General features: G+C 43.3%; 1 protein-coding gene across 1 annotated transcript in view; it reads left to right on the top strand.

The window, feature by feature from the left end:
• The window catches only part of PRKDC (protein kinase, DNA-activated, catalytic subunit), a 384,813-nt gene that overhangs the window by 336,617 nt on the left and 34,241 nt on the right, over positions 1-13,955 (top strand). The window contains exon 76 of the mRNA XM_077270465.1: positions 768-911. Within this exon, the coding sequence (XP_077126580.1) occupies positions 768-911 (144 nt within the window). The remainder of the gene's footprint in view (positions 1-767; positions 912-13,955) is intronic.

Here is a 13,955-nt window from a genome sequence, read left to right as displayed (position 1 = left end):
TTAGTAGGTTACGTACAAATAATAATGTATGTTAAAGATGTTGTGGCCCACATTTATTGTGTAATATGCCCAAAATTTTAGTGTACTTCAATTCCGCCATTCCATAGTAATTAAACTTGGCATTGTAATTATAAATTTGCCAGCATAACTTTTTATGCATGGTAAGTATGTTGGGTATGAGCAGGAAACTAATGTGTCAAATTTCGCACTGTAAGGTAGAGTTTTGTTTAAGTTGTGACTTTTTATGCACCAAAAATGGTTGAAACATAAACGTATTTTTTACGCTCATTTTTTTTTTTTTTTTTTTTTTTAAAGACCACTATGATCCTTCTAGAATATACTTTTGTGTTTGAAACGCGCTCATAACTATGTCATACTTAATGCCAAAAAACTAATGATGCCCTGATTTCTCGTTATTTTTAAATTTTGGTGCAGGTAATAAAAAGCAGTGTATTAGTGGAACAAAACATTAATAAGTTTCACTTTGGTATTTGTGACAATAAAATGTCACACTTTATGACAAAAAATTGGCACTGACAAAATTATAACGGTCCTCCACTGTGTCCAGTTTACAATAATAATAATAATGATGTTGCAAGATCCTAATAGACGCACAAAACAAGAGTTTGTTGCATTTCAGCTTATGGCAATTTTTGAGTTATTTTTTCCAAGGCAAATTCAGTCCACTCATATATAGGTTTTTGTTTTCTTTTTAGAACATTTTTACCTCACTTTTACAATTTCATTGTATGCTCTGTGCCAATTAGGACTGGAAAGATGAAGTCTGTAAAGAATTGGATAGACCAAAACCTGATAGAAACAAAATTAAGAATATGTACAAGGAGATGCATGAAAATCTTGTGAATGCAAAAAATCCTAAATTTGGGACATTCAGAAGAAAGCTTGCAGAGGTATGTATTTACTGTTTGAGTAAAACCTGATTTTCTGTTTCCCTGTTGGTGCCGTTACACACAGTTTCAATTTATTATAACGTAAATAAATTATAGATATCGCACGCTAAATATATACAGGGTGGCCCAAAAGTAGGTGGACAGAAAATAATAACATTTATTTTGATTTACATATAAAATTATATTTACTAACACAAGCATAACATTGACAATTCAATTTTATTCTGAACAATAATCCAAAAGCCCTTGAATTTTATCAGTGCAGGTGCTCAAACTGTTTTCCATCACAATTTGCACAGCTTTGAAGTCTGCCTCTTACGCTTCGACAAACATTTTTGCACAAGTCTCTTTGGGTACTAATTTCTTGAAATGCATCTCTTATGTAACTTTTCAAATCACTGACACTTTTTGGTTTTCAACTATAAACTTTGTCCTTGAGTACTCCCCATAAGGAAAAATCCATTGGGTGAACGTGCCTGTCTGGATCATCCTCCAATAAACCATGAATTAGACGTGGACGATAAGCTTTCCACCCAATAGATTTCAGGATTTGCCTGATGGAAGCTTGTGAAATTCCCAATTCTAAAGAGACTCTTCTGGTGGACTTTTTTTGACTCTGAACAAATGTTTCAGCAACAAGTTGTTTATTATTTTCTGTACAGGCTGTTTTGGGTCGACCAGTTTTTGGAGCGTTAAGGAGTGAGCCAGTGGCACCGAATTGTTCATGAATGCGGTAAATGGTTTGTCACTTTGGGGCTTGAGTACCAAATGTTTCAGCCCAATTTGCTCTAACTGTTTCAACATTTTGAGATTTCCAATACTCTTTTAAAATCCATTTTCTTTGATCTGTATTTAAATTAATTGCCATTATGGGTTATCTGAATAATCTGAAAAGAAAACAGATTTGGGGGAGATTTATCTATGAAAACTGGATCTGTGAAACTGACTGTTGTCCTTAGCATTTTCCAAAGAGTGTGAAGAATGAAAAGTGGAATCTGATTGGTTGCTAAGGGCAACGGAGTCAGTTTCACAGTTTCACCATGTTTGATAAATCTCCCCCCTCATAACCCTATTACACATACTGTCCACCTACTTTTGGACCACCCTGTATTTTAAGCAATAAGCAGTCATTTAGAACTGCAGCATAGTAATGTATATGTTGTACATGTATGGGGGGCTTTGAATGGTTATTTATATAATTCACTATATTGGTGACCAAAAGTGAATAATGATCCCAAAAAACTTTTTTGGTACTAAAATATATAATTTTATTGTTGCAATTATAAAATAAGTATTATTTTTTTTTTTTTTAACATAGCCACAGTAGGAAAAAAGGTGCTGGATTCAATTACAAAACAGGGATCATAATGCCATGGGGAAATCTAGTTATACATAGCGGCTAAACAACAAAAAGTCTTAAAACACAATAGCATGATCCATTAAATGCCCAAGGATTTTCAATCAAAAGGCTACAGAAACATGTGTGCCTATACTGAAGGAAAATATCCCATCCTTAATGCAGCATAGAATGTCTCCCTATGTGTTGAGCCTATGATAACATGGTATATCTTAGTATCTATATTTATAGATAACTAGATGACACAAGATTTTCTAATAAAGTATATTACCTGTAAGGCCGTATGTAATCCCTGGGCGTCCCACGCCACGACGCGTGTTTCGCTGTGCTTCCCAAAGAAGTGCTGGTGGGCTTAGCTCACCTTCGATTTTGGGGATGACAGGTTCCCTTTAACACGTGGCTTCTAATTCTCTTGCCATATGGCACGTTCCTGTTCTTTTGAGAATTTTTCTATTTATCTCATAGGTGCGGACCACAGTTTTGTGAGAAGCGGGAGAATTTTGGATAATATGTTGGGCCTGAAATTAATAAATCAAAATGGTGTTTCCCTTGTCCCTCACAACTACATATTGAGAACAGGGGAGGATTGTGCTGTATGGAGAACATGGGGGGGTGGGGGGGAAGTTAGGGAAGACTCCATATTGTGGACATGGGGTGGAGAGGGGGGTTGCACTGTATAGAGAACATGGGGGGGCAGAGAAGACCTCCATATTGAGAATATGGAAGGTGGGAGAGGGGTGATTGTGCTGTATGGAGAACATGGGGGGTCAGGGGAGGACTTTATATTGAGAGCATTGGGAGAGAATCTCTGTATGGAGAACATGGGTGGGGACTCTGTGTGGAAAACAAGAGGGGGGCTCGATATAGAAAGGACAGTGTGGTGGGAATATTGTATAGGAGATAATAGTGTGGAGACCATACACAGTACAGACCAAAAGTTTGGACACACCTCATTTAAAGATTTTTCTGTATTTTCATGACTTTGAAAATTGTACATTCACACTGAAGGCATCAAAACTATCAATTAACACATGTGGAATTATATACTTAACAAAAAAGTGTGAAACAACTGAAAATATGTCTTATATTCTAGGTTCTTCAAAGTAGCCACCGTTTGCTTTGAAGACTGTTTTGCACACTCTTGGCATTCTCTTGATGAGCTTCAAGAGGTAGTCACCGGGAATGGTTTTCACTTTACAGGTGTGCCCTGTCAGGTTTAATAAGTGGGATTTCTTGCCTTATAAATGGTGTTGGGACCATCAGTTGTGTTGTGCAGAAGTCTGGTGGATACACAGCTGATAGTCCTACTGAATAGACTGTTAGAATTTGTATTATGGCAAGGAAAAAGCAGCTAAGTAAAGAAAAACGAGTGGCCATCATTACTTTAAGAAATTAAGGTCAGCCAGTCCAAAAAATTGGGAAAACTTTGAAAGTGTCCCCAAGTGCAGTGGCAAAAACCATCAAGCGCTACAAAGAAACTGGCTCACGTAAGGACCGCCCCAGGAAAGGAGGACCAAGAGTCACCTCTGCTTCTGAGGATAAGTTTATCCGAGTCACCAGCCTCAGAAATCGCAGGTTAACAGCAGCTCAGATTAGAGACCAGGTCAATGCCACACAGCGTTCTAGCAGCAGACACATCTCTACAACAACTGTTATGTGGAGACTTTGTGCAGCAGGCCTTCATGGTAAAATAGCTGCTAGGGAACGACTGCTAAGGACAGGCACCAAGCAGAAGAGACTTGTTTGGGCTAAATAACTCGTGGAATGGACATTAGACCAGTTGAAATCTGTGCTTTGGTCTGATGAGTCCAAATTTGAGATCTTTTGTTCCAACCACCGTGTCTTTGTGCGACGCAGAAAAGGTGAACAGATGGACTCTACATGCCTGGTTCCCACCGTGAAGCATGGAGGAGGAGGTGTGGGGGTGCTTTGCTGATGACACTGTTGGGGATTTATTCAAAATTGAAGGCATACTGAACGAGCATGGCTACCACAGCATCTTGCAGCGGCATGCTATTCCATCTGGTTTGCGTTTAGTTGGACCATCATTTATTTTTCAACAGGACAATGACCCCAAACACACCTCCAGGATGTGTAGGGGCTATTTGACCAAGAAGGAGAGTAATGGGGCGCTACGCCAGATGACCTGGCCTTCACAGTCACCAGACCTGAACCCAATCGAGATTGTTTGGGGTGAGCTGGACCGCAGAGTGAAGGCAAAAGGGCCAACAAGTGCTAAGCATCTCTGGGAACTCCTTCAAGATTGTTGGAAGACCATTCCCGGTGACTACTTCTTGAAGCTCATCAAGAGAATGCCAAGAGTTTGCAAAGCGGTCATCAAAGCAAAAGGTGGCTACTTTGAAGAACCTAGAATATAAGACATAATTTCAGTTGTTTCACACTTTTTTGTTAAGTTTATAATTCCACATGTGTTAATTCATAGTTTTGATGCCTTCAGTGTGAATGTACAATTTTCATAGTCATGAAAATACAGAAAAATCTTTAAATGAGAAGGTGTGTCCAAACTTTTGGTCTGTACTGTACCATAAATGAGACAGTGTGGGGTAATTATTTTGCAGGGAGCACAGTGAGGGACAATAATTTATTTAGGGGCACAACATAGGGCTTATTTACTGTCGGTACCGGAGTGGGTGGGTATTTTTATTCAGAAACATTATGTCACTGTTATTTTTAAGGGCACTGTGTCGGAATATGCTGCCGAAGATCGGAGAAGATGACTTCTCACAGCCACAGCTTGTCTGTTTCAGGATTCCATCATGGAGTTAGGTACTTTGAGCTAAGGTGCATTTACATTGGTCAGTTGCAGCATTTAAACGACCACTGACCTGCTGTATGATGCCGATCTTCCTTTTGCGCAGTCGTACTTCTCTCTGCCTTGCATGCGCCAGCTTTACCTATGTGTCATCAGTGCTCTTCTGCCTTTCCTGGCTTATGCACACTATAGTACTTTGCTCTGCCCTTGGCATGGCAGAGAGAAGTGCACCTGTGCAGGAGCGCAAGTAGGGGGACACAGTAATGATATAGATGCAACATCCACATGAAGCTGAGAAGGAGGACAATGATTGTAAGAAGAGAGGAGACTTCACATCAAGACCAGAGACACCCTGTGGATCGGACTGCTTCATCTGTGGGTAAAATAAAAGCTGAGCATGCCGATACTGTACATGTGTCTATAAGACACCTATCCATTACTAATCCTATAGTTGTATGGCAAATAGACACAGCCAGAATAAGTCCTTTATTTGAAATTAAACAAAACACACTTTTACTTCTTTTTTTTTTAATTTAAAAATGGCAAACACAGTTATGCTCACCTAACACCTCTTCCAATGAATCCTTTGTCTCCTGTAATAAAACAAAAATTAAAAAAAAACAATAATATCCCTCACCTGTCCATCTTTCTGACCCACGCGAGGGAAAGAGGTGAGGTCACAGCAGTTCAAATTAACCGCAGTGAAATTCTCTCGGTGAACTCGCCTCTGCACCGTGAGACTTTTTCTCACTGTGCTAGCGGTAATCTCACCGAGGTTACTGGAGTTCATTCGCCTAGCTGGAACGCAGCCTCAGTTACCGTGGTAACCTCGAGGACAAAAAGACTTACTGGCACTTCCAAGCTAGTGTGAATAGGTGCATACCAGGAGCAACTACCTCCATATACAATAAACAAAACCACTGCTACTCACTGATGCTGCTCTCGTAGCAGCTCATTCATAAGTAGTTCTCAGACTGGACGGTCACATGTTGGCACCGTCCTGGTTGAAAACTGCTTATCCTCCAGATAAGGATTACGTTGTGGGACAAAACGATGTATAGGTGAGGGATATTGTTGTTTTTTTTTTACTTTTGTTTTATTACAGGAGACAAGGGATTCAATGGAATGGGCGTTGACGTGAGTATGGTTTAATTTAGAATCATTAAAGGAGTCTGTGTCATTGTTTCAATTAAAAGACTTTATTTTAGCTGTGTGTTTATTTACAATATAACTATAGGATTAGTAATGGATAGTTGTCTTATAGACGCTTCTCCATTATAAAGCTTGATGTCACTGGACAATACAAAGATGACCGCTTCAGGGCAAGTGGGAGGAGCTGGGCAAAGTTCCAGAATTGGCGCAGCTAATAGATGCGCCTTTTCTGGACAACTGCAGGCTGCTATTTTTAGGCTGAGGGAGCAATATCCATGGCCCCTTAACAGCCTGAGAATACCAGCCCCAGCTGTCTGCGTTAGCTTGGTTGGTTGTCAAAAGTGGCAAAGACCCCCTGCGTTATTTATTTAAATAATTTTTAAAAATGGCGCGAGGACCCCTCTATTCTTCATAACCAGCCTTGCTAATGCTGGCAGCTGAAGGTTGGTGCCCCCAGCTGTGAGTTTTGCCTGTCTGGTTATCAAAAAACAGATGAACCCACGTAATTTTTTTAAATTTATTTATTTATTTAAAGTCTCACAGTGCAGCGCTGAGCTCAGAAAGTTCATCGCAGTTAACTGTGAAAAATTTTTCACAGTGAACTGCAATGAACTCTCTGAGCTCAGCGCTGCACCTTGAGACTTTCTCACTGTGCGATCGGTGATCTCACCGAGGTCAATGCAATTCATTTTCTGGCTGGGAACGCAGCCTCGTTGACCTGCAGTAACCTCGATGATGTCACCGCTAGTCACCGACGCTGCACTCGCAGCAACTCATTCCCCAGTCGTTTTCAGCCTGGACGGTCGCATCTTGGCACCGTCCAGGTTGAAAATGTTTATCCCCCAGACATGGATTACGGCATAGTATAGAATGACTGACAAGTGAGGGATATTGTTGTTTTTTATTTTTGCTTTATTACAGAAGACTTCGGTGGAATGGGATTTAGGTGAGCATAACGGTGTTTGAAAATGGAAAAGTGTGTTTTTGTTTTATTTCAAATAAAATAATTTATTCTGACTGTGTGTTTATTTACAATATAACTATAGGATTATTAATGGATAGGTGCCTTATATTATAGAGGCCTCTCCATTACTAATCCATGGGCTTGATGTCACCAGGCATTAGAAAGGTGACATCTACCCCACAAATATGAACCCCACTTCCCACCTATACAGAGCAAGTGGGAAGAATCTGGCAAAACACCAGGATTGACCTTTTCTGGGCAGCTGCGGGCTGCCTTTTTCAGGCTGGGGGAAACAATATACATGGTCCCTTATCAGCCTGAGAATACCAGCCCCAGCTGTCTGCTTTAGCTTGGCTGGATGTGAAAAATGGGGAGGATTGTTTTTTCAAATTATTTAAGAAATTCAGAGTAGGGACCCCTCCATTCTTGATAACCAGCCTTGCTGAAGCTGATAGCTGAGTGTTGCAGCCCCCAGCTGTCAGTTTTGCCTGACTGTTATCAAAAATACAGGGGAACTCACGCCGTTTTTTTTTTTATAATTATTTTCAGCGCAGGCGCCGTCTGATGAATACTCCCATCAGCCGCTCTGCTGTTATTATAGGCAGCAGGCGTCATGTGATGGGAGCAGCAGTCTCATCAGTTGACACCAGTGACAGGAGGTAAACTTTAAACCTCCAATCACATCTGTGGGCTCATGCTACGTTTGGCAGTGTGGGAACTTCAGTTGTCTGACCGGCGGTGATAAAATTACCGTCAATCTGAAGCGGTGTTTTCCGCGCTGGCATGCACATGACAGTGTGGCAAGCAGTGGATGTTCGGGCCCCCATTGAAGTGAATGAGATCCTGATACTGTTCTGGTTCCCGAACCCAAACTTTTTGTAACTGTTTGGCCCGGTCCCGAACATCCAGGTGTCCTCCCATCTCTACACCTTACCATTGTTGAGGGCATATTGGGGGTTGTAGGTTAATGCAGTACAATTGTATATGTGGCTAACCTGACACTACAATTGATTGCTGTACTATGCTTGGCAATGTATTCATGTACTGATGGAGGTTCTGGTTATGTATTACTATACTGATGGTGGTTGTGGTGATGTATACTGCATTGACTGTGGTTCTGGTGATGTATTATTGTATTGACGGTGGTTCTGTGTGCACATACCCTTAAGGCCCCGTCTCACATAGCGAGATCGCTGCTGAGTCACAAGTTTTGTGACGCAACAGCGACCTCAGTAGCGATCTCGCTATGTGTGACACGTACCAGCGACCAGGCCCCTGCTGCGAGATCGCTGGTCGTGTCGGAATGGCCTGGACCTTTTTTTGGTCGTTGAGAGGTCCCGCTGACATCGCTGAATCGGTGTGTGTGACACCGATCCAGCGATGTCTTCACTGGTAACCAGGGTAAACATCGGGTTACTAAGCGCAGGGCCGTGCTTAGTAACCCGATGTTTACCCTGGTTACCAGCGTAAATGTAAAAAAAAAAAAACAGTACATACTCACCATCTGATGTCCGTCAGGTCCCTTGCCGTCTGCTTCCTGCTCTGACTGACTGCCGCCGTACAGTGAGAGCACAGCACAGCAGTGACGTCACCGCTGCGCTCTGCTCTCACTGTACGGCGGCACTCAGTCAGAGCAGGAAGCAGACGGCAAGGGACCTGACGGACATCAGATGGTGAGTATGTACTGTTTGTTTTTTTTGGTAACCAGGGTAAACATCGGGTTACTAAGCGCGGCCCTGCGCTTAGTAACCCGATGTTTACCCTGGTTACCCGGGTGCTGCAGGGGGACTTCGGCATCGTTGAAGACAGTTTCAACGATGCCGAAGTCGTTCCCCTGATCGTTGGTCGCTGGAGAGAGCTGTCTGTGTGACAGCTCCCCAGCGACCACACAGCGACTTACCAACGATCACGGCCAGGTCGTATCGCTGGTCGTGATCGTTGGTAAATCGCTATGTGAGACGGGGCCTTTAGTCTGACTGATCAGTAGGGGGTGTGACCACTTAAAGTGCCTAGGGCAGCATGAAGGCCAAATACGGCCCTGGCTGAGAAGAAGCAGCAGTCATCTTGGCAGTCTCGGATCAGCATGCAGAGAGAGACCGCAGGGAGACACAGAAGCAGAAACCTGTCTCCATACTCACTGCAGCAGAGAAACACAGAGTCCCATGTCCAGGGAAAGTCTGGCTGGATTGCAGGGAAGGTAAATAAGCTGCCAGCTAGAAAGCTGCAGACTGTGCCTCCCTGGGTCCTAAAGCCCTCAGTGTTCTATTCCTGCAACCTGTGGGAGACTCTGTTAGGAAGCCACAGGGAAGGAAAGTGTTCCTGGTGCAGAGGGGCGGCAGAGGCAGTGATTATAAGGCTGCTATGCCATAGCAAAAGGATGGGGGACAGTGTATCGGCTCCCAAGATGGCACCCATGTTTCTAGTGTAAAGAGGCAAAAAGATGTGTAAGGAGGTATTGCAGCAAGATTGGGGAAATTTGCACGTGAAAGGCCTGCTGGTACACTTGGTCCACAGCTGTCATGGTCAAATTTACAGGGGTCCCTGAATAAAACACCAACATTTTCAAATGTGGGAAATTTCCAGACTCTAATCCTGATGAAACATCCCTGGGGGAATCCCCCTCCCTTCTGGACGTATTTAATGTCGTAACTAAAAATAACACCAATCTGGTCTCATTGTGAGGCCAGGTTGAAGAACTATCGTTATTATTCGTCATGATCTCAAAAAACTGCCCCAGCAATTTATTCTGATTTTTCGCTGGCGAACTTGGGTGGATAGATGTGTGGAGGTGCAAGAATCCATCGGCAAGGGAATACTCTTGCACTTCAGCGTCATGCCAAATTGCTGTAGTTTTTTTTAGAATGACTAGCGGTCGGCACCAAATGACGCTGAATGGGATTCCATGAAGGCTTTTGAGTGGAGTACTTATTTAAGAAGTAAAGATAGTTAAAGATGATTCACGGAAAAGGGTTAGTGTATGTTTCCACATGGCATATTCCAAGCACTTTGGATGCATCCAAAGCGTTGCTGGCTTTTGTACGCACGGTGATTCCGAATTTGTTCATTGAACACATGCAGAATCACCACATCCTATACATAGAACGGTGCTATTTATCTTGCGGAGACTGCGCCTCCGCAAGATTAATAGACATGCTGCGGTCTATAAAGACGCGCCGTATGTGCGTATACGCAGGTTTGTACGCACAGTGGATTTGGGATTTCATAAAATCCCATCTACTATGCTGTAACATCTGGATGCTGCGGATTGGACGCTGTGGCTGTACGCAGCGTCCAATCCGCAGCAAATGCGCCATGTGGAAACCTACCCTTATAGGATTGGAAGATAGAGTCAGGGAGACTCAGCAAATGTATATTCTAAACAAATGCCCTGAGGATTTGGCACAGTGGAAAGATGCTCAAAGCTGCTATGGTCCTTCCAGCTGGAGCAGGCGGACAAAAAAATGTATGCTTTTAAAGCAGCAGTGTTATGCAGAGGGAGAGACAATTGTCCGTCTGTTAGCTAATTTAGCTAAACGCAAAGAGAAAACTATTATAATTTAAAGGACAATGAGGAAAATGTTAAAACCCAACAGAGGAAATATTAGAAGTATTACATGTTTTTTACTATAGGCTGTATTCATGTAGAGTCAATTATTCAGAAGAGGAACTATTGGACTATTCGGGTGGGGAGAGTTCTGCAGGACAAGGATAGGGACTAGGGTTGATCGAATAACTATAGCGCTTACCGAATAGCTGCATCGGTAACCTGGAGTGCTCCCGATAATCAGGTGTCCGGCGCCGCAGCTCCATGTGCTGTGTGACAGTCACAACACATGCATGGAGAGCCTGTGCGTTGTGACTGTCACACAGCCGCGACATGCAGCTGCGGTCTTAAACAGCTGATTATCAGGAGCGCTCCAGGTATCCAGGCTACCAATGCAATTATTCAGTAAGTGCTATAGCTATTCAGATAAGCATTTATCCAAATCTATTCGATCAACCCTAATAGGGATGCTTTAGAGAGTTCAATTTCTTTAGAAGAAGTGCAGCAGGCAATGGGGAAGGTGCCTAATGACAAGGACCCAGGGTCAGATGGCCTGCTAATAGAACTCTATAAGCGGTTTGAGGAAGTGTTGAGGCAAAAAATAACTAGATATGATTAACAATGCATTCCAGTCAGGGAGACTGCCAAACTATTTAAAGGGAACCTGTCACCCCCAAAATCGAAGGTGAGCTAAGCCCACCAGCATCAGGGGCTTATCAACAGCATTCTGTAATGCTGTAGATAAGCCCTCGATGTAACGTGAAAGATGAGAAAAAGAGGTTAGATTATACTCACCTGGGTGGGCGGTCTAATCCGATGGGCGTCGCGGTCCGGTTCGGGGCCTCCCATCTTCTTACGATGACGTCTTCTCCTTGTCTTCACGCTGCGGCTCTGGCACAGGCTTGCTTTGTCTGCCCTGTTGAGGGCAGAGCAAAGTACTGCAGTGCGCAGGCGCCGGGAAAGGTCAGAGAGGCCCAGCGCCTGCGCACTGCAGTACTTTGCTCTGCCCTCAACAGGGCAGACAAAGTACGCCTGCGCCGGAGCCGCAGCGTGAAGACAAGAAGAGGACGTCATCGTAAGAGGATAGGAGGCGCTGGACCGGACCGCAACACCCATCGGACCCGACCGCAGCGGGACCGCCCCTGGGTGAGTATAATCTAACCTCTTTTTCTCATCTTTCAGGATACATCGGGGGCTTGTCTACAGCATTCCAGAATGCTGTAGATAAGCCCCTGATGCCGTTGGGCTTAGCTCACCTTCGATTTTGGGGGTAACAGGTTCCCTTTAAGGAAAAAGATCTCCCGGATTCATTTTGGCCTATTTCATTGCTGACATCTGATGTCAAGATTCTAACAAAAATCCTGGCCATTCAGTTGAATTCAGTCATCTCAGTTATCCACTCCGATCAGGTCGTGTTCATGCCTTCAATATCAACGGCCATTAACCTGCAAAGGATATTTTTAAACCTGCAAGCGGCACAAGATAACCCGTCCACTAAGACTATTGTCTCCCTTGATGCCGCTAAGGCGTTTGATAGTGTTGAGTGGGCGTATATGTAGGCGGTGCTGGGGGAGATGGGATTCCATCCTAATTTCATTAAATGGATTAAGATACTATATGAATCCCCAAAGGCTAAAGTAAGGACTAATATGGGAATGTCCAAGCGATTTGAGCTTTTCAGGGAGACTAGACATGGCTGCCTGCTATCGACGCTTTTCTTTGCACTTGCAGTAGAACCATTAGCTTTTATTATTAAAAGACACCCGAGGATAGAGGGTTTTAAGTATGGTAATAAAGAAGAAAAGATTGCTCTGTATTCTGATGACTTATTATCATTCACTAATAATTCTGATAAATCCATCAGAACCATAATGAACACAATTGAGAGATTTGGGACCTTTTTAGGCCTGACAATAAACTGGTCTATATCCACTCCTCTATCTTTGTATTCCAGGAGTACTGCTATTTGGAAGAGGTTGGCCAACATTCCAGTAGTTCAGAAATTTAAGTATCTGGGGGCTTACATTACTAATAAACCACAGGAGCTTATGCCATTAAATCTAGTCCACTAGTTATTAAAATGGGGAACAAAGTGTGGTATGGGAAAAACTACCTCTGTCAGCCTTGGGTAGTAAACCTCATTAAGATGTGCTTAATGCCATGTATTCCGTACATTGTGCATAACTCACATATCTGGATTCCTAAATACTGGTTTGGGAAAATGTTCAACATCGTAGAGATTTGGTGTGTAAAAGAGGGACTCCCAGAATAAAACTGGAAAAACTGCAATTACCAAAAAATTCAGAGGTAGTTAGATTTGCCTCAAATATGGGGGTTACTACTTAGCTTCCCAGTTTTAGCACTTCCGAGGCTGAGCCTTAGAGGAGGCCCAGGAAGCAGGATCATTAGCATTAAAATACTTGGGAAGGGGGGAGAATTTTTCCTGGAGATACTGGCATTGGGATTGGTAGATTAATAATAGAAGTGTTTAATATTCAAATCACGCTTAGTGTGAAATCCTGTGTGTTAGAATTAATGGGGAAAGTGGGAGGATCTCCCCAGGTACGGTTAGCTATTGCCAAAATACTCTATCAGGCTATAAAATCTATAGCCACACACTGGCTGGCAACCAGACCTTCCGGTGTAGAAGTGGTCCAGGCTCTCAACTCTACGACCTTAATGGTAAAAAGGATTTATACCAAGAGGGGGGTCATTGGTAAAGTGTAGGGAGACTGGGTTAGGTGCTCAGCTGTGGTTTCGGAGGAGTTGAGTAGAGATGTCTTTTATTTACTGATCCTGTAAATTATGATTACCACCAGTCTGGGTAGTAGGATAATGTGTTTGACTAAGGGTACCGTCACACAGTGCCATTTTCATCGCTACGACGGCACGATTCGTGACGTTGCAGCGTCATATAAGTATCGCTCCAGCGTCGTATACTGCGGTCACACGTTGCAATACACGGCGCTGGAGCGATAATTTCATGACGTATTTGCGATGTAGAAGCCGTTGGTTACTGTGCACACATCGTATACAACCTGTGTCACACAATGCAATCATGCCGCCACAGCGGGACACTAGACGACGAAAGAAAGTTTCAAACGATCTGCTACGACGTACGATTCTCAGCGGGGATCCGGATCGCAGTAGCGTGTCAGACACAGAGATATCGTAAATGCATCGCTGGAACGTCACGAATCGTGCCGTCGTAGCGATCAAAATTGCACTGTGTGACGGTACCCTTATTGTCTAAG

Source organism: Ranitomeya variabilis, chromosome 6, assembly GCF_051348905.1.
Source record: "Ranitomeya variabilis isolate aRanVar5 chromosome 6, aRanVar5.hap1, whole genome shotgun sequence".
Taxonomy (NCBI): domain Eukaryota; kingdom Metazoa; phylum Chordata; class Amphibia; order Anura; family Dendrobatidae; genus Ranitomeya; species Ranitomeya variabilis.
This window is presented reverse-complemented; position numbering and strand designations above follow the sequence as displayed.